Source organism: Ostrinia nubilalis, chromosome Z (assembly GCF_963855985.1).
Source record: "Ostrinia nubilalis chromosome Z, ilOstNubi1.1, whole genome shotgun sequence".
Lineage (NCBI taxonomy): Eukaryota > Metazoa > Arthropoda > Insecta > Lepidoptera > Crambidae > Ostrinia > Ostrinia nubilalis.
In genome coordinates, this window is record NC_087119.1 from 24,227,147 (window position 1) to 24,248,358 (window position 21,212).

Genomic DNA, 21,212 nt, shown 5'->3' on the forward strand with positions numbered 1-21,212 from the left:
TCCGTGACTTTGGAACTTGTAGAAATTGTCTGGACAGTGGTGTTTCTCAAAACACTGAATGAAAGCTGAGTGAAAGGTATTCGTGCTGAACCCAAATTCCAATAAATCGGGTTAATAAATGTAAATCTCTGTGCTGTCGGAAAGTATGGCCTCCAGCTTCGTCTAGAGGCAGAGTTGGGCTGCGTCGGTGGGGAGACGGTCAACAGTTCTGTGGTGCTTCTACTTTGCAGGTATATCCAGGGTACAGTCGGCCAGGTGCGAAGATCTATGCTCGGTTCCGGTGATTCTGTTGACGTTTGTGTCGATCTGTACATGATCTTGCTGGGCCTCCAAAGGTTTGCTTCATTGTTGTCGTTCCACAATTTTCTTGTAAACTTTGATCTTCCTGTAGCTTCTGTTGAAGTTGAAAGCTGTTTCATTTCGTCCTCATAATCTTCTGGTAATATTTCAACAGGACTACTGGGCATGTAGTGGTACGGATTTTTTAAGCGAGACAATAACGAGCAATAAGTTAACTGCAAAATGTAGTACCACAAAAATATAAAACGAAAGAAATTATTCAAAATATATCCCATAATAAAAATATAAAAAATAAAATAAAAAATAATATAAAAAAAACGTGTAAACACTACAAAAATGACAGTCAAAAAACGGGTAACAGATTAGTATCGAATCCATAGATAACATTATTGGTAGAATTAAGAAGTATCGTTAAAGTAAACACAAGTTGGAGTTGGAAAGAACATCATAAACCACAGAAAGTGAACATAGGACCGTAGGACATGGTAAGATAAGATTTTCTTAGTATTCCAATAATAAAGTTTTAAGTCAGTTACTTATTAACTAGGTTATTCTTTCCGAGTTATTGTAATATAATGACTCTACATAACATCGGTGATTGTAACCACATAACGTTTTGACCATTCTGCGTTCGACCATTATGTAAATTGCGTTTACCTACTACGAGTAACAGTACAATATCACATAAGGTCTAATAACAACTTTATGTGGCGTTTTGAACTGAATCGCGTGTGGTCAAAAGTCTTTTAAGATTTTTTTTTCGAATTTATATTCGAATATACTTGTAGTTCTGGTTCAAGTAATATTTATATCCCCGGATAAGGCGTTATTTTTCCGACACGATCTTCATGAACTTAAACATTGCAGAGAGACAAGATATTACGCTGAACTTAATGGTAAAATAATTCAAAATATATCAGCAACTCTGCCATCGAATCTCCTTTAAAACTTGTTTTTCATTCAAATTGAATTCTCAATAGAATTGTCGACTCATGAACGAATAGCATTAGGACCAAACATTGGGCCTGAAGAGACCCTTTGTCGGGCGATGGAAAAAAAGCGCGCACCCCGCGGGCCTGCGCGTCGCACGCGCAAGCGGCCGGCACTCCGCGACGGGCCGCCGCCACCGCAACATGGCGCGCGTGATCGCGCTGCTCGTCCTGTGCTCGTGCGCAAGCGCCGAAATCCTCACCCCCCCGTACGTGAATCTCGCGCTCGGAAAGAAGATTACTGCGACGGCGACATGCGGCGATGAGGGCCCCGAGCTCTACTGCAAACTGGTCGGCGCCAACGCCGATCACAACGAACGTGTCATACAGGGACAGGTGAATTTTGTTTATGTTTACTTTGCGGTGTGCTCCCATTAATGTTCTGGGTTAGGGATCGGCAAACTCTTCTAAACATACATTGCCGCTATTACAAATGGGACGATAGCTTTATTTGAATTAGAGATAGTTCGAATAGTAGAGTATAAAGATGGTTTTTTTTCTTTATGCAGATGGATTTGTAATATTACCATGTCTGATGAAATTACAAACAGTTCATATTGACGAGAGAGTCTACTTGTATAGCCGAAACTAGTCACATATGTTCACTAAATGTAACAATCATTTATAGCAAGCTGTAGCTTATGTTATTGCATGTCAGAATTTTGTGACTAACCTGTGATGTAGGATGATATTCCGGTAGCGAATTTGCTGAGTTAACGTAAACTTCACGCGTAACGTACCTACCTACAGAAATAGGATTTTACCAAAGGTAGCATTTATGTAAATAGAGGGTCAAAATAAAGAATCTGAATACACTTGTTGTTACCATACAGTAGCGAATAGGTAATTGTAACTACAACTTTTCCTAACTTCTTTACTCTACATCAACATCATAAGGCTCGTGTTATGAAATACCTAACCCAAGAATACAAGCCTGAAATTAGACTGATACCAATCACAGGATCTATCTATCTATGCCTGAGTTACACATTACTCTATGTGTATGGTGTTTTTGTTATTCGTATTCATAGATATACGAGTAGACGTCGTTTACTGCATTTCCCTTTGTATTCGCATAGTAAATTCCTAACTCCTATTAGATAAGCACGATGCCTATTTATTTATCAGACCAAGTGTCCTATTTATTAATGGATGAACAGCATTCATGCTTATTCAAACAAACCCAACTATAATATTACAAGAATAAAAATGTAGAGTTCCAACGGTTTGAAGCAATCGTTAGAATAGTTTAATCCTGCAAGCCTGACATGGAGACTTGCCGATTGCTAAGGTAGTAAGATACTGTGCCCTTTATCTAGTTATTGATAACTATTGAATTAGCTTTCGACTTGCCACTTGTTAAAAGTTCCATTGAAGGATAAGGGATAGTTCTCATTTTCATGTGACACGTTTTACTACTTCAGTGAAACGATATCATGTACACGTCGCTTACTTACAGGTTTTATAGATGGAGGGTATCCACACAAGAAAGTAATATGATACATCTTACAAAGCGCACGCGCATCGTTTACTGCTCACTTATGAGTGCAGTTGTAAACTGACACGTCTTACCAACATACTTATCGAGTTGGTGCAAAAATGTTTACATAACAACAGTAGCTATCGCAAAAGAAATGCCTACGTTTAAAGCTGTAAGCACAAAAGTTTACATTAGTACAAATAAACTTTCTAAATAAAAACAAATGATATAGATATAGACAACTAGTTTTCTAGAGAGATCTACTCCAATGGAGAAGAAGCTACGTATACATCTGTACGTTCAAAGAAGGATAGGAACCTATTTTCAAAAAGGTCAAGCTAAGGTTTTGATAAATTCACCCTCAGGCGTACAGTCAATTCCAGTGCGTGGAACAGCTGAATATTTTGAAGATTGTCATCGTCTGCGTTCAATAAACCATCTTTTCGTGAACGTGTTAATGCGGTAATTAGAGCCAAATTATGAATTAAATGAGAGCATCCCAAGGGGCGATCTCCCGAGCGGCAGTCTCCCAGATAACAGGCGATAAGCTATCAGACGTCCTGTTGGTTCACGCGTGATATCGGGTTCGACGCTCGCCGCCCGATTACGAAACCCACTAATTACAATACATGTTTGTTGAAGCTTCTAAAAACTCTTGCGTCATGGGTCAAATAGTTTCATAGTTTAGGTAAATGATACTTGAATAGTTGAATTCCTTGTTGCTGTGGCCCTTCTAACGGTACAATCAACTTATGAACAAACAAAAAGTTATTGAAGACTTCCCTTACGATGATGAGTTTCGTCTCGCTAAAACAGTTAGAAGCTGAATAATTTATATCCTAAGTTTGTTAGGTAGATTTCATAGAGCTTTTACAAATGTGCACAATTCCAAGCACTAGGTGCTTAAATCGAAATCGAAAGTTATCTGAATACGCGTCTTTACTTCTTTAGAAATAATAGTATGGATGGTAAAACAGGAAAAGTTGTTTGTACTGCTTGTAAGACAGACAAAACCGTAAAGGGTAAACAGTCAAAGAAAATCTATCTATACATATAAAAGGGAAATACATATCAAGCACTCACGACATCTCAGAAACTAGTGCACCTACAAACTTTGTTAGGTTCCATATAGGGGGTAGACATCCACTAAGAACTGATTTTACGAAACTCCACCCTTAAAACGGGGTCCACGCGTATGAACTAGTATGAAGTCTTGTTGTTATGTATAAAAAAAAGTTGCGGGCGGTAAAGAAGAAAGAAGAAGAGTTTATTTGGTTCAAACATAGTAATTTTACACAATTTCGGTAGCTAGTAGGTAATCTTTAAGTGATATTATTTAAAGAAATACCTACCTAGTACACCGAAGAGAAAAAAAATATAGGTAGGAGGTACCTATTTGTACTGCCTTTGAGGGTCATGAAAGCTTACACGATCCACTGGAGCATTTCTTAATGCGAATGAAACTTCAATTTAAAAGCGCCTCGCTTGCTAATGTTGCGCTAGAAAATGACTGTTACATTTGAACTAGGCTGTTATGGCAAAAAAAATAGTTTTCAGATAAGGATTTGAATAATTATTTCGAAGCAGTCAGCATAGGCCAAATTTTATCAGTTGACCCTCGACACCCCTATCTATGGACCTCATTCCACCGCCTGGCAAGAATGAACTAATGTTTTTAGAATGAAACATAACAATAAAACATTTTTCATTAAGAAACAATGTAACGTCTTTATATTTAAGACTGATCATGATTGTTTGAACTGTGGTGCCTTCTGCATATTTTAAATTAGATATTTTTTACCTAGGGATAGGTATCTCTACAAGGCAAAGTAGGTAGGTCCTACCTTGTAATTTTTAACTACCTACCTACAAAGATCTTGATGTAAGTACTTGGTTTAGATTGCTTGGTTTGTTATTATTTATTTAGTTTAGTCACAGATATAAATACTAGTAAGTACCTAGTTTAGTGAATAATAATAACCACAATGTGGTTAGTAAGACATGTACCTACAGATTTAACGACAGGTAGGTGACATGTACAGATTAAACCCCGGTAATATTATCAAGTAAATTTCTCAGAACTAGTCTAGCCGAGCCGAGCCAATGAGACAAATGATAGGTATCATCATTCTTCAGGTTACAAACCTAAACAGTGGATGTCGCGGCGCCGATCTTCTGATCTAAAGCAGTGCATTTATTATAGCAATTTTATACGGACAGTTCTCGCGAACCCCTAATCTTCTTTCGGCGAAATTCGTCAATCTTCGGCTGTATTCGGGCTTTTTTGTAGACATGTGGCAGGCACATGCGCTCGCGCATCCCTGGCCCGAGGCGCTCGTCCTTTGTTTCACTCCAATCCGCACAATGGCTTCCAGATTTGAATGGAACTTTTTTTGGAACAACTTGCTCGCGTGTAAGACTTTTTGTTATCTCTGAATAGCATTCACAATTTGTCGTTTGCCGATCCCTTTCGTGCGTAAGTTGAAAGAAGTAAACAAACGTTCGCCATGTCATTGGAGGGCAAGTAGTAAGGAGATACGGAATGCCTACTTCCGAGAAGAGATTTATGATGGACGCGCAGGATAGCAGTAATAAATCAATACAGTCGTAAATCTGTCACTATACGTAATGTTGTTAATGGAATGAGATTTCTGAGATTTCGCTCTTAAGAGTTTCAGGAGAAATGGCACTAGAAATCTTAGAATAAGACAGAATCTCTATCTTATGGAATACGATAGATGCATGTATGATCCGTAATTTAAATCTAAACGTTTGATGTGGTTAGAGATAGTTATCTCAATTTATCTCTCTATGTATAGGGAGAGTTCAAAATTGCGTATCTCGTCAATTATCTACAATTTGGCTGCAAGTTATGCAGTTGAACATTCAATACTAAGCTAGTTCAGCGCTGGGTAGTTGATAAGATTACGGAATTAATTTCCATGTTATTTTCTGGCAGGTTTGCGACTTCTGCGATGCCAACGACGAGAACAAGAAGCACCCGCCGGAGTACGCCGTGGACGGCATGGAGACCTGGTGGCAGAGCCCGCCGCTCTCGCGCGGCATGAAGTACAATGAGATCAACCTCACCATCGACCTGGGACAGGTAACAGTCGTCTGTCGTCGTCATCATGCCAATGTGCCAGTTATGATTCAAACGGACCTTTGATGGGGCAAATTCTGCAGCCAATACAGTCTAATAAAATTGACTTGTCGGACTTTATGAGCTTCCCGCAGGTGTCTATAGCTATAGACAAATGACATGACTCTTTGGAGTAAAGAAAATACACATTTAAATATTTTTTTGGCCAGGTTTGCACTTTTGGTTTGCCTATGACTGCGATTAGTGCAACCCGGTCAAGACGGCAGTCCAATAAAATATTAATAATGCCCATAATCAGATTAGCTTTTCTTGAAAATGTCTGAGACTTTCCTAATAAATACCTATCTTTTTCCCTTTAACATCACGAGGTTACAAACACTCTAGCCGCAACTACCACGAAAATAGAACATATAATAAATGCAGCATAGCATGGATCCAGCACTGTGACAATCTGATCCTGGTCGGGACGAAACTGAAAATAGTCGCGGACGTTGACCCGCGGTTACTTCACGCGAGGACATAAAACTAATTATAGAGCGCGTTACCACCGATTGCGTTATGCCTCCGTTTGGATTTCGGAGAAACTGCTGTAGTTCCTGAAAAAGCCATCGCCGACGAATTGCTCGCTCTACCTTCAAGAGCAGTTATCAAAATCCCCCGATTTAGTGGTTGTAACTGCTATCACCGATCACTGATGCTAATTTGGAACTTAAAAATTATAAATTCCGACCGTGTTAAGTACTATAATTTGCCGGCAAAACAAGAGATGGTAATAATAATTGACAAAATTAATATTATTCAACATGAAGAAGAGTTGGTTGGTTATTAAATTTTTAACTGACAAAAACGAATGCACATTGAAGGAAATTGACGGCATCACTATTATTAGCAGTCATATTACTATGATTTAAGACCCTGGCATGGCAAGACTAGCTGCTAGATAGCATACGGTAAAATGAAATTGTATAAAAGTAAGAGGTAGGATCCAAAATAGAAAATACTACAGTAATAGTCAAGTAAATTAAAGTAAAGAAGTTATGTTAATATTTAGTTGTGTTTATAGAATATTGTTAAATTAAATAAATTTCCTGAATATTAAAAAAGGATATTATCATTAAAGTTATTAAGCAGATTTTCAGCACAAATAGTATTGTACCTAATTACCTAGGCCTTTAAACCTCTTTCACGTCCATATGTTTATGATCTTAACGCAGCCCAAAAATCTCAGTTACCACTGATAAGGATAAATAGAGACAGTCGTTCGTCAGTGACAAGGTCTACCCATTTGCTATTTATTACTTTATCCAGGTATTATCCACTTTACAAACAGATTATTATCTCTCTACACCATTAGAACTGCTACAAGCGATACCATAAATAACTCCTTTTTTGGGTGTAAAGTACAGGTTGGCAAAAAAATCAAATTAATTTTCCACTAGTTTACTGTCTGAATTCACAGATGAAAGTTTATCAACTTAGTTATCCCTTACTCACTTTATTTTAGAGTAATAGGTATTAATAGCAACCAACTATCCCTACTAATATTATAAATGCGAAAGTAACTGTCTGTCTGTGTGGCTTTCACGTCTAAACCACTGAACCGATTTTGATGAGTTATAGGGATAGTTTGAGTCCCAGGAAAGGACATAGGATACTTTTTATCCCGATTTTTGAAACAGGGACGCGCGCGATAAAGTTTTTCTGTGACGGACCAAATTTCACGCGGGCGAAGCCACGGGTGGAAAGCTTGTAAAACCATAATTATTATTTCGAATGACACTACTTTCTACTTTATATCGACAAGAGCGAATGCTAATTTCGTTACAAGCAAATGCGAGATATTTGATATCATATCTGCAAAGCGAATGTGTATAATCTATCTATGCGCGGAGAATCCTGCATTTTTGTAATATGAATGCTACGACAAACAATCGCACGGTCTTATTAACTGCAGCTCGAAATTCAAGACACCCGGTAGCCACATTCATAAAGGGACCGAATTATAATACATTTCCATATTTGCATATGCATTTGCATATTTAAGTCATAAAATCTAGTGAAGATGCATTTTAACATAATAATATTTTTCCGAAGGCAGAACACTCACTCAGTGTCCCGAAATGTGACAAATAGTCCAGTCATTTGGTAGTTTTACCTGGAATGTTTTCCGGGAGTAATTAATGAAAATTGGTTGGTATTTAACTATATAGATTTTGATAATGCTCTTTCCGATTTTCAACTTTGTGACCTCGTATTACTCCCGGAAAACTTTAAAAGTGATTTATTTTTCAAATCAAACTTCTCCACTTTACAAAAATTAAACGAAGACACAATTTTACTTCTACTTCTTGATTTTATAAAAATAGTAAACAGTTCTAATGTCATATAATATTAGTTACCTATTTATCGCTTATCTAAGGATAATTTACTAATTGTATGCTGAATTTGAAATAATATAAAAATGAAAACTTTATTTTTTTTTTCTCCTGGAATTTATTATTTAATTTTGGATAATTTGCCAATTTTCTTGAATTCAAGCTTTTTTATGCATAGGTAGGTATAACAAGCTTTTTATGCTGCATATAATCCGGTCTCTATTCATAACTCAATAACATGGCCGACAAAGCCTTTTTCAGTTGCCAAGTAAATAAATAAATATCTTGCACACTCAGATCATAGAATTCCCTTCTATGATCTGAGCTTGCACATCTAGGTAGTCCCAAACTAAGCAGCTTGTATTATGGGCACTACAAGACAACGGATAAAAACGCCTACTTATTTTTTTTTATCCTAAAATAAGTGTATTTTATAAAGATTCTTGGCGAACTAATATTTTGTTTGTTATTCAGTGTTAAGTTGTTTTGTATGTCATTAGGTACCTTTAATAAACCCGTTTAAAGTGACAATAATCTGTTTGTGTAAACCACAACTAAAATAAATGCTATTTTAAATAAATCAAAGCTCGAGTAAGTACTTAGGTAGGTAAAGTTTTGAAGATAAGCTGAAAAAACAATAATTTCAGAATGTTCACAGGTTATCATACTCTAAATTAAATGGTAGATAAAAGTCGTAAAATACAATAGCTTTTTAAAACTAACTTAATAAAATTGAAGATTTTTTCCTGCCAACTCAAGTCTTTGTGACATAAAGTAAGTTAGGCGAGCCATGTCCTTCTGCAATGACAAATATTTATTTTAACACTAAAAAAGAAACTGCCAATCTGTACCTACTAGGTACTATAAAAATATTAAAAGCTCAAGTTATGAAATTTTTTTTTGATAAAAACATTTAATTTTAGTTAATTACGCGTGGGCAAAGCTAGTAACAACAACGCATGTAGTTAATGAACATGCCACAACTCAGTATCGGCAACTGCAGGCCCGGATGCCGTGGGCGATGGCTGCTAACGCGATTATGGGCGGTTGTTGGATAGTAAAAACTTTATGCGGCAATCAAAGGGCGAGGCCGCCGGTCAGCGCCAATAACGCACAAATAGATCCCATAAAAATGCGTGTAAACAATTCTCTGGAAATATCCAATAGGCACAGCTACTAGTCACCCGCTGCGAGAACCTTGCCAGGACCTGTGGCCGGTATTGTATTTAGACTTGAGCCATATCTACTTAGAAGTAGCCAGTCAGACAGATCAGCCAGTAAATGTAAGATGTTTAAAATCAGCCTTCGGGACTTTCCTATATTTATTTATGAAAGCATGAGGTTTATCTATCCATCTAACTTTTAGGTAGTAGCAATTTCGGTCTATCACAGAAACTCTTTATCGTGTCATCGTGTGCGTGTCTCCTTCCAAAAACCAGAATAGAAGCGATAAAAACTATCCCCGCGTGGGCTCCGGTTTTCACTCAAATAGGTACATTATTTCAAATTAGACAAAATAAAATGTATGTGCCTCCAATTCCCACTCACTCTCCTACTTACTCCCACTCCCCCCAAACTCTAAACTCCCCACTGTTCTTTTCCTTGCTAAGTCTCATACCATTGTCATAAGTTTCACAGACTCTAGGTTAACCACACTTACACTTTGAGTGCTATGCCTGATTCTTCAATTGTTACCTATCTTCTTAATGAAATTCCTATCCTGAGCAGGAGTTCCACGTGGCGTACGTGTTCCTCAAGATGGGCAACTCCCCCCGCCCGGGACTGTGGGCCCTGGAGAAGTCCACGGACTACGGGAAGACCTTCAAGCCCTGGCAATACTTCTCAGAGTCGCCTCAGTGAGTAAACATCATTTTATCATAATAAATTAATTAAAAAATTAAACTAGAAACACGCTTTTAATTATTGCACTAAAAGGCCAAGGTAAAACTCTATGAGTGTCCGCCGTTTCGTTTAGGAGTTCCTATGGAAACCTCCCCACTCCATCATCAGGACCTTGGACATCATCTAACACTAGTGCTCGAAAAGACAAATCCAGTGAACCCAAACTCAATGCGATTCCGCCGTTTCGTTTAGGAGTTCCTATGGCCACCTTCCAGTCCCATCATCAGACCAGCTCGATAGTACCTTAATATTGTATTGTCATCGAATTTTCAAGCATTAACTGGCACTTTTTTTCAGGGACTGTGAAAGATACTTCGGTAAGGAAAGTCTGCAGCCCATCACAAGAGATGACTCAGTTATCTGCAGCACAGAATACTCCCAGATCGTGCCTTTGGAAGGCGGAGAGGTAAGATTTATTGCGTGATATTGAATTTTGAATAGATTTACCCCAATCAAACAACAGTCGCGGTAAGTACAGCTGTGGTTGAGAAAGGATTTATTAGCACACGAAAACATTTACCTAGGCCCTGGCTAAGCAACTTCCCCTAAACCAAAGCCATTAGATAAGCTCCAAGAAAACGTTAAAGAATGTTTCAATTTAGTTGTTATTATGTAATCAATACCTATACTTTGCTTCTGAGAATGTACTAGGTACTTACAAATAAGTCAAATTACTGGGGCACTACCTACCACAAAAAACCGCATTGGAGATGTGGTGCTGGAGACGGATGCTGGGAATATCGTGGACCGAGTTTCGTACCAATGACTCCATATTAAAAGAACTCGGCATCAGACAGCGCCTATCAATCACGGTTCAGTCACGCATTTTAACCTTCTTCGGCCATGTATCTCGGCGCAGTAATGACTCCATAGAGCCATACTCAATAGTCTCGTAGTGCAGGGAAAAGTTGAGGGCACCAGACCACGTGGTAGATCACCAATGAGATGAACGAACCAGATCAAGGCCGCAACTAAGTGCTCGGTTAGCGAAAGTACCCGGAAAGCTGCAGTCCGCGAGGAATGGCGCCGTATTACGAGGAACATCACTCTGAATCGTGATTCAAAATGATGACCACGACCACTCTGACAAGAGTGTACCAACTGAGAAAAAGAAGAGAAGAACCACAAAAAATCGGTTGACTCTTAATACAGATCTAGATGTATAGGTAAGCCTTTACAACCGTCTCTTTAAATCTATCAATTACGTTTCAGATCCCGATCTCCCTGCTGAACTACCGTCCATCAGCGAATAAGTACTTCAGCTCCCTGGTGCTCCAGGAGTGGACACGAGCGACGAACGTGAGGCTACGTCTGCTGCGGACCAAGAACTTACTGGCGCATCTCATGTCTGTCGCGCGCCAGGACCCAACAGTTACCAGACGGGTTTGTATTTAGTTTTTAGGTAACCCTTAAAACATAGTTTCGATATGTCTGTCTGTCTGTCTGTCCGAGGTTTTGCTTGGAAACTATTAGCACTAGGGAGCTGCTTTATTAATCTAAGAGGAGCTGTAATTTTGTGGCGGTAGATATGTAGGTATATTAATCAATCACGCCGACAAAATTTCTTAACCAGTAAAATTCCTTAGAAGAAAATATGAAAAGTGACTTTAGATGAAGTAGGTAATTGCTTGCTTCTGAAATATATTGTGGTAACGACGGACAACTACGGAACCCTACACTGCGCGTGGTACGACACGCACTTGGCCAGTTTTTAAATACCTATAGTTAAAGGACATATTATTATTGTTTATCTCCAATTAAAAAAGAAGTCACATTTAAACATTCATTTATTTAAATATATTCAAAAAGTCATCTTTGAATGGTAGAGATCAATAAAATATTAGTAGGTACTTAATATAATAAATATAATTTGTTTCAAAAACACTCTTACTACCAGTATACTTGTACATACACCTACGTATAAATAGATTGGATCCTACAGTTGTGATATTATAAAGAAGAGAAAAACTCAGTCACATTATACTTAATTAGGACATTAAATTAAGTAGTAATATTATTATACCTAATAAGTTTATTTTAAAAGACTAAATCATCATCTGATGACCCTAGGAAACTATGCTCCCTAGCCAGAATATACCATTACAATATAAGTAGTTATACTCGTACTACTACTTATTTGGCCACTAAATATAGACACCTACATAATCCATTTTGACTAGATTACTATACACATAATTACTTGATATATCACAAGTTTTAATACAATTATTTATAATGTTAAATCCAAACATTGATTAATTAATATACCTATTACATAGATACCTATTTACACATATAATGTGTTAATTCATTTTCAAGTAATTACCTAACCATCTAAATGAGTAGTTACCTGCGTATTTAACTCTTATTTTAATAATTCTTAAAAATACTGATTATAGACATATAGAGATCAGTTAAACTTATATCCTTAGAATATCTAAGTACAGTTATAATAACCATAAGTATTTATTTCACTGATGTGTGGATTAAAATACTTAAAGGTGACCATGTGTATAGTCTAAAGTAGCTAATATTAAAGACATTTTTATCTCAACTAAGTACTGGAGTGAAATTTCGCCTTAACACTAAAGTAATAGCAGATTATTTACTGTGACAGAAAACAAGTAGAAGGTATCTACCATTTAGCAGAATTATTAAAGAACTGGCGCGGTATCTAATTTATGCTTACATTAGAACAAGTAAGTCATTTACAAGTACAGATAAAAAAATTAATAACAACGAAATCCTAAGAAACAAAACAAATAAACTAGTTGTTAACTGAATATGCATCAACCATCGACAATGTGGAACCATAAAAAGTGAAAAATAACTAATACTCGTACTCAAAGCAAGAAATGTAGGGGTTTATTAATACATCATTTTCTTGTAAAACACGGTAGCCTAAGTTAATGTACCCCAATATTTTTCCCGTTTGGAGTATTGGATAATGGAACATTATTTGGTACACATAACAATTACTACCAAATATTTTCAGTTTATCCGCACATGGTTTTTCATGTAATAGTTTTTCATATGGAGTCATTCTATCATTTCTATTCTTTATAGCCAAATTTAATAATGTAGAAGCATTTAGTATACACTCGGGCCAGTAGGTCATTGTAACCTCAGCATCTGCATACATTTTCTTAGCCCGATCTAAAATTATATTACCATAAGTAAAGCCTACTCCAGTGATATTATTACCAGTACGCATTTTTATTCTTTTCTGATTTGCAAATCTAAGAAAATCTCCATTTATATACTCATGGCCATTGTCCCATATTATGTTCTTGACTTTCTTCCTTGTGTAGCGTTCCACATGATCAACATACAGTTTCAAATATTTCAATATCTCACTAACATTACTAATAACACAAGTGAAAACATATTTGGTATAGTCGTCAACGAAACTGATATAATAATGATTCCCCCTTCTACTGGTCCTCATTTTGTCAGACACATACATATGAATCACTTCTAGAATATTTGAAGATTTTACTGTATTACGATTATACACCGATTCTATAGGAGATTTTTTAACTTTCGCACAAACATTGCATTCTGCGTTATTTATATTGAACTCAGTTGGCAGTCCAGTTAAACATTGGTACCTACACATTACATATAAAAGATTCACATCAATGTGGCCAAGAAGTCGGTGCCACTTTTGTTCATCGGTCATTGTCCTGATTGACGGCATGGTTATTCTGGGCCCAGGAAGGTCTAAGGTGAGTCCGTCTTCCACATTTTCTACAACAAATAACTCAATATTTAACACCACTAGTTAAATTTTGTAAATACCTACGCATTTTCAAGATGGAAGACTTGATATTAGATAAACTACAAGTTATTAATTTAATTATATTTTTTGTGATGTGAGTTTAATTCAGCAAAAGGCTTACCTTCCAATGAACTTGCTGCAGCTTCGCCGTTTCCAATGTGTACTCCACTAGCACTAGCAACAGGGCAATCGTCGTCACCCATCGTTTCAAAATCCGAATTTTTCTTTCGCTTTCGCTAATAATCGGGTTTTTGGGTCTAATAGTTATTTTTCTGTAACATCCACATTACAAATTGTTAACGTCCATCAATTATTGTAATTTTTTAAAGTTTTTAATTTAAAATATTCAATTAACTTCGATTTTATGACCTCTTGAGTGTTTTTTGTTTTGATTTGTTAATGGAATGAGAAATTACATTAAAAAGACTTACACGTGAAAAGAGGTACAGCAGTAGAATAATTTGTTGAGCTGTTTGCGCACGCAATGTACCATTGATTACCACGAATGCAATGTATTGATCGATTACCCTACAATATTATATAAATTGTAGGTAGGTATCAAAGAGCATAAAAGAGGTAGGTATAATGAAAATTTTTAAATGGAATGGAATGGCGGGGCTACTATACGTCAGTATTTTTTTTTTAAAACAAGTTTACAGCCTTGGACTTTTTACAGTTAGGACCAGAGACGAATCGACTGACGGACTTCTTGGCGGGAATCTGAAGCGTCATGTTAGCGGTTTTGTTTTATTTCCTCAAATTCATGTGTGGGCGACTATTTTAATGTAAAATAATGGTGGATTATTAACCATTGAGTGTTCGTGAACGTGCATGAGTGTGGGCAAGTGAAGCAAACAGTGCATCGTGATCGTGCTTCTTCTGTCTGGTTCTCTCAAGTTGTCCATAGGAGGTCTCAGTAAAGCACCACAACTTTACTGAGACTCAAAGGGTGAGAAGGGGTCATCTATCATCCTTTATTATATCATTACTTGATCTCATTTTGTAACTCGTATCACTTATATACTTGAAAATGGCACAAATCAAGTCGACCTCGACGTGTATTGCCAACATCATCAAAAAAGAAGAAGATGAAGAATCGACTGACTGCAAATATTAGCGGGAAAGTATGTTTTGTATAGCCTGACCAGGAACATAAAAACCCTCGCCATGTTGCGGAAAACTAATGGTAACTACTAATTTCTTTTAATGGCAACAGTAACTGAAAACTTCATTGACATGACGTCACCTTGCATGTCAGTCTATTGTTGTCAAAGTGTAAACAAACTTTATTTTAAATGTGTGCAATTGATTTTGTGAATTAAATTGCTAAAATATTTTTATAGTCGTGAAAGAAAAGTGGTTCACAATGTGTTAATGTATTTGTCGAAGAGAAATACTAAGGGTTCGGACAATATTTTCATTGATTATTAATTAATGTTTCCGACAAAGGTTGTCAAATTGACTGACATGTTTATCGTATAGTACAGTCCACTATGAAAATTAGCTGTAGTCTGTTTCAACTACCTATTTTAAAGTTTTTTGTCACTTTCTAAGTTTTGAATTTTATGGAATTGGGAAAGAAGTACCGAGTTTGAAGCGTTAATGAGCAAACATTGCAGTTGAATATTCAAGTTCTGAATTTGATTATTGATGAATAATAAAATAAATCCTACTAGCTAGATTGATGGTTTCATTTAATTTATTTAAACCAGGTTACCTTTAATAATATTTTTTCGTTAATTTATGAAAATATCAGATTAGCCCCTAATCCTGAATCCATACATAAAGGACAGTGCCAATCCATGTATGGAAATTGGACCAAGTGCTGCCCAGAATGAAACTATAGTGCATTTTGTTCCTTAGGCCAATACTAATTTGTAAACCGAAGCGCACTGAAATCTATCCCTGGAGTTAAGAGAAAAAAAGAGTTTTGTTTGGAATTATTTACATACAAATATCATCGATGTATACCTACTACGCATAAGATTTCGCGATTTTGGCATTAAATAACACTCGTTATGTTGAACTTAACCATACTACATCCGTACACCTTACTTTAGTACGACTTCGACATTATTTATAAGCGATCAAGCGCTGTTGCAGTAGTTTGGTTAGTTGACCGAAATTAATTATTTCCAAAATAGAGCTAGAAGTTGTAGCTTACAATAACTTCAATAATCGATTGTAATACACCAATAAATTGATTTTTTGCAAGGATAGAGAACTAAAACTTCTTGATTCATTTTGGAAATAATGATTTCTGTCAAGTAACCAAACTATTGCAACAGCGCTAGATCGCTTATAAAGAATGTCTAAGTCGCACTAAAGTAAGGTGTACGGATGCAGTATGGTTAAGTTCAACATAGCGAGTGTTATTTAATGCCAAAATCACGAAATCTTATGCGTAGTACGTATACATCGATGATATTTTGTATGAAAATATTTCAAAACAAAACTCTTTTTTTTCTCTTAACTCCAGGGATAGATTGGAGTGCGCTTCGGTTTACACATTAGTATTGGTCTGAGGAACAAAATGCACTATGGGTTGATTCTGGGCAGCACTTGGTCCAGACCCTGGCACTATCCTTTAGCCTATTTTAATTTAACACATGTACGACTGTACTCAGTGTTGCAGCACTATCAAATGCAATTGACGCGCCTCTATGCCAGGGTTTTTATGTTCCTGGTCAGGCTATATTATATAAATTTGGACAGTGCCAATCCATGTATGGAAGTTGGACCAAGTGCTGCCCAGAATGAAACTATAGTGCATTTTGTTCCTCAGGCCAATACTAATTTGTAAACCGGAGCGCACTGAAATCTATCCCTGGAGTTAAGAGAAAAAAAGAGTTTTGTTTGGAATTATTTACATACAAAATATCATCGATGTATACCTACTACGCATAAGATTTCGCGATTTTGGCATTAAATAACACTCGCTATGTTGAACTTAACCATACTGCATCCGTACACCTTACTTTAGGACGACTTCGACATTATTTATAAGCGATCAAGCGCTGTTTCAGTAGTTTGGTTAGTTGACCGAAATTAATTATTTCCAAAATGGAGCAAGAAGTTTTAGCTTACAATAACTTCAATAATCGATTGTAATACACCAATAAATTGATTTTTCGCAAGGATCGAGAACTAAAACTTCTTGTTTCATTTTGGAAATAATGATTTCTGTCAACTAACCAAATTATTGCAACAGCGCTAGATCGCTTATAAAGAATGTCGAAGTCGCACTAAAGTAAGGTGTACGGATGCAGTATGGTTAAGTTCAACATAGCGAGTGTTATTTAATGCCAAAATCACGAAATCTTATGCGTAGTACGTATATATCGATGATATTTTATATGTAAATATTTCAAAACAAAACTCTTTTTTTCTCTTAACTCCAGGGACAGATTGCAGTGCGCTTCGGTTTACACATTAACATTGGCCTGAGGAACAAAATGCACTATGGGTTGATTCTGGGCAGCACTTGGTCCAGACACTGGCACTATCCTTTTAGTTTATCCGACGATCATTTTGTACCATGGTGGATTATTAACCACTAATGTGTTCGTGATCGTGCATGCATGAGTGTAGGCAAATGAAAATAAACAGTGCAATGTCGGTTTTAAACTCTCAAGAATTCCGTGTGAACTTGTGAAGTCTCAGTAGAGCACCACATCATTACTGAAACTCACAGAAAAGAAGAGAGGCTTATTATCAGTTTTGTCATCATTCATTATTATACATAATTTTAAATCTACTTAAGAAAAATAAAAACTGAGGCATTATATTACTATTATGTATGGCACAATGCTTTTGCTTTCATAGGCAAAAATAATCTTAAAAAAAAAACAATGTCAAATTGACAATGTCAGTAAGTAAACTTTTGTTTGTTGATGTCGCCAAAATAAAAGAAGAAGAAGAAGAAGATGTTATTGTTGGTGTTTGGTGGTTGCAGTTGGTTGGTATTTTTCGCATTATGAAAATTTAAATTAGATTTTAAATGTACACACGGCCACAGTGTTAACTATCCATTTCCATTTTTGCTGTCGCACTTATCAAATGGTGATTCTTTGCGATAGAACGATACGACATGACCGGCAATGGGCAGTTAATAACACTGTTGCCGATCACGATAGTACTTGTATGTTTTGCCTATTTGACTGAATTATTTAAAACTGTAAAATTGTGAGGAAATTGATTATTCAATATTCATGATAATTATACTCTGATGGATGGTATTATTATTGCAAGTTTTGGAAATTTATTTTGTACTCAGCTCATAAACAAAGTTTCATGACTGGGGTCATTTACTTAGGACATTGAAGATAATTTTCATTGAAGTTGAAGTCAGTTTACTTACTACACAGAATACATTTTTAATTTAATGTCTTAAGTAGCATAAAACTGCCTGTCCCTTTTCAAGAAATTTCAATATTGTAGAGCAATTAGGTTTATAGAGTTCACAATGTATTTCATAATGTTAAATTTGAATGTATCATTTTTATAATAAACTGTTATGTATTGTTACAGTACTTCTACAGTATAAAGGACATCAGCATTGGCGGACGGTGCATGTGCAATGGCCACGCAGACAACTGTTTCCCAGCGGACCCGACGAGCGACACCAGCATTCTGGTGTGCCGCTGTCAGCACAACACGTGTGGCGATCAGTGTGCCAAGTGCTGCCCTGGCTTCGAGCAGAAAAAATGGAGAATTTCACAGTACTGGGACAGATTCTCTTGTGAACGTAAGTAGATAGTGGTTTACGCATACCATGAAATATAATGTACAGGGAATAGAATATAAATAGCTTGCTTCACATTGAAAAGTTGCTTTTGTAAAAGATAAAATAAACTTGGTTTTAGCATTTATCATTTACCTATGTATTTCAGTTGATTATTCACTATAAATAATTGAAAGGTTCAATGGGTGTAAGCTTAAACAAGTAGAATATTCAAGTAAATACTCTCTTAGTTGCTACCAACACGTAAGATCAACAGAATGATAAATTGCAGCGTGCAACTGCCACAACCACACAACGGACTGCGAGTACGACCCTGAGGTGGACGAGAAGCATCTCTCGCTGGACATCCAGGGCCGCTACGAGGGCGGCGGCGTCTGCAGAAACTGCCAACACAACACCGAGGGCATCAACTGCAACAAGTGCCGGGCAACCTTCTACAGGCCGCGCGGCAAGCGCTGGGACGAGCTGGATGTGTGTCAACGTAAGCTATAGCAGTGTCCATTGGTGGACCTGCCTTTGGACACCAGGGCCGCTGCGAGGGCTGTGTCTGTAGGACTGCCAGCTGTTGCATTTACATAGTAGAATCAATTATTATTTTTTATTTGATCCATACTTATATGGAAACCTTGTATTTAAAATACACTACAACCACGTAGCAGTAGGGTCATTGAGAATACCTACGTCCTACATATTGATCAATGTTTGGTAACCCTGAATATGTTTCCAATTTTAATATCGGTACATGTCAACGTAAAATTGTGAACTTCGTCAGTTTTATAACGCGTTAGATTGTAAACTAACAGTGAGTTAGGTTAGGTTAGCCTCGCCCACGGCGACTTTTTGTAGCGATGCAGTCGCGCTGCTGTAGCGCGTTGGCATCACTTCTGTAGTGCGTTGCCAATGCGACAAACGCGCGTTAGTAGTGATGCTGGTCAGCCTTTAGGTTGTAATCTAACTACGTCAGATTATAATCTGACGGAATGTACAATTTTACGATGACATGCACACTTAAAGCAGTGTTGTGGCAAAACCGTTATGTTACTATGATGACACGTCACGTTACTGACCACAGCGTGCGACTGCGACCTGCACTACTCGACGGGCAACTGCGAGGAGGAGACGGGCCGCTGCGAGTGCCGGAAGGAGTTCAACCCGCCCTACTGCGACTCGTGCGCGTACGGCTACTTCGACTATCCGGACTGCAAGCCGTGTACTTGCAACTTGAACGGCACCGAGGGCCAGCACTGCACGCCCGTGGGAGGCCTGGTATGATATCTTTTAGCGTAGTTCCAGACCACCGACTTTTAGTCGGCCGATAGTCGTAAAGGTAGCAGGAAGGCCCAAACGCAGGCCGCTACCAACCGGGCAATTCTGATTAATTTCGTTGCGGATCCAATGACAGTTCAACTTTCCCCAGGGACAAACTTGACCTTCATTGGTTGGGTTTTTGTGGCGGTCAAGCTGTAGATCCTGGCTACACAGGAGTTGCAGTGGTGGGAACGAGAGGTGGGAATAGCCCCGTACCAACCGGGCAACATGGAAAGCATTGGGGGAGGCCTATGTTCAGCAGTGGACGTCCTATGGCTGAGTTAATGATGGTAGTGGGACCCAATATTAATTTGTATGTAGAATCGGCCGATACCAAATCGGTGTAATGTGCGCACTTTCATACATCTCCATACTGAACAGCCCGACCTAACTATCGGCCAACTAAAAGTCGGTGGTCTGCGCCTGGGCCTAAAATTAAATATTTCTTACTATAGAAAAAAAAGGGTGTTGAAGTCAATTTTGCGACCAATGTGTCTTGCGATTGTGTTTCATTAGAAAAGAAAACAACACAGGTTTTATCTGCGTCTCAAGTCAATAGTACAAAGCAAGGTCTGTGTCCTGCAGTTAAGACTTAAATGATCTGATGATGATGATGAACAAACAATTTCGCTTGTGTATCAGTTGTGTTACTATATGAAGCAATACGTTATCCAAATTATTTGTACAGCAAAACCTATATTATGAGATCTTTCATTTCAGTGCCCTTGCAAATACAACTACGCTGGCAACTCTTGTGAAATTTGTGCCGATGGATATTACTCATCTGAGTGTAAAAGTAAGTTATTAACCAATATTACTTCATAAAACTTAGTAAATAGAGATTATATTCAGGCCCCCGTGGAGGTCAGATGTCAGTAGCACCATGTTGTATAGAACATACTCATTGTCGGCCGTTTGGTGTAGTGTTTCTAAAACGGACTGCTATGATTTATTTATTAGGATTTATTTATTAATCAATAAAGTCTGCTTTCCGAGTTCCCTTGTCATAAATGTATATTTTACTAGCGGTCGCCCGCGACTCCGTACGCGTGGACCTCATTTTGCCCGTTAGATATCATGTTGATAGATGGCATGAATATTTACGAACGTCAAAAACAGTAGTTTGTCCAGCGCTGTAGATTTTAACCAATGACGATAGATGGCGCTTTTTAGACACGTCTTATTTATTGAAATTTATTTGTCACATATCGTCATAAATTATAGCCTATA

General features: G+C 37.3%; 1 protein-coding gene and 1 long non-coding RNA gene across 2 annotated transcripts in view; one reads left to right on the forward strand and one right to left on the reverse strand.

The window, feature by feature from the left end:
- Window positions 1–1,419: 1,419 nt before the first annotated feature.
- Window positions 1,420–21,212, forward strand: part of LOC135087096 (laminin subunit alpha) — a 168,891-nt gene continuing 149,098 nt past the window's right edge. Inside the window, exons 1-9 of the mRNA XM_063981937.1 lie at window positions 1,420–1,625; window positions 5,729–5,875; window positions 9,976–10,103; window positions 10,447–10,555; window positions 11,362–11,532; window positions 18,461–18,677; window positions 18,946–19,155; window positions 19,747–19,940; window positions 20,703–20,778. Coding sequence (XP_063838007.1) covers window positions 1,434–1,625; window positions 5,729–5,875; window positions 9,976–10,103; window positions 10,447–10,555; window positions 11,362–11,532; window positions 18,461–18,677; window positions 18,946–19,155; window positions 19,747–19,940; window positions 20,703–20,778 — 1,444 coding nt within the window. The 5' untranslated portion in view covers window positions 1,420–1,433. The remainder of the gene's footprint in view (window positions 1,626–5,728; window positions 5,876–9,975; window positions 10,104–10,446; window positions 10,556–11,361; window positions 11,533–18,460; window positions 18,678–18,945; window positions 19,156–19,746; window positions 19,941–20,702; window positions 20,779–21,212) is intronic.
- Window positions 11,966–14,463, reverse strand: LOC135087098 (uncharacterized). Its single transcript, XR_010260677.1, has 3 exons — window positions 14,362–14,463; window positions 14,052–14,202; window positions 11,966–13,899 (listed from the first exon to the last, which is right to left on the reverse strand). It is a non-coding gene; the product is annotated as an uncharacterized LOC135087098 (long non-coding RNA).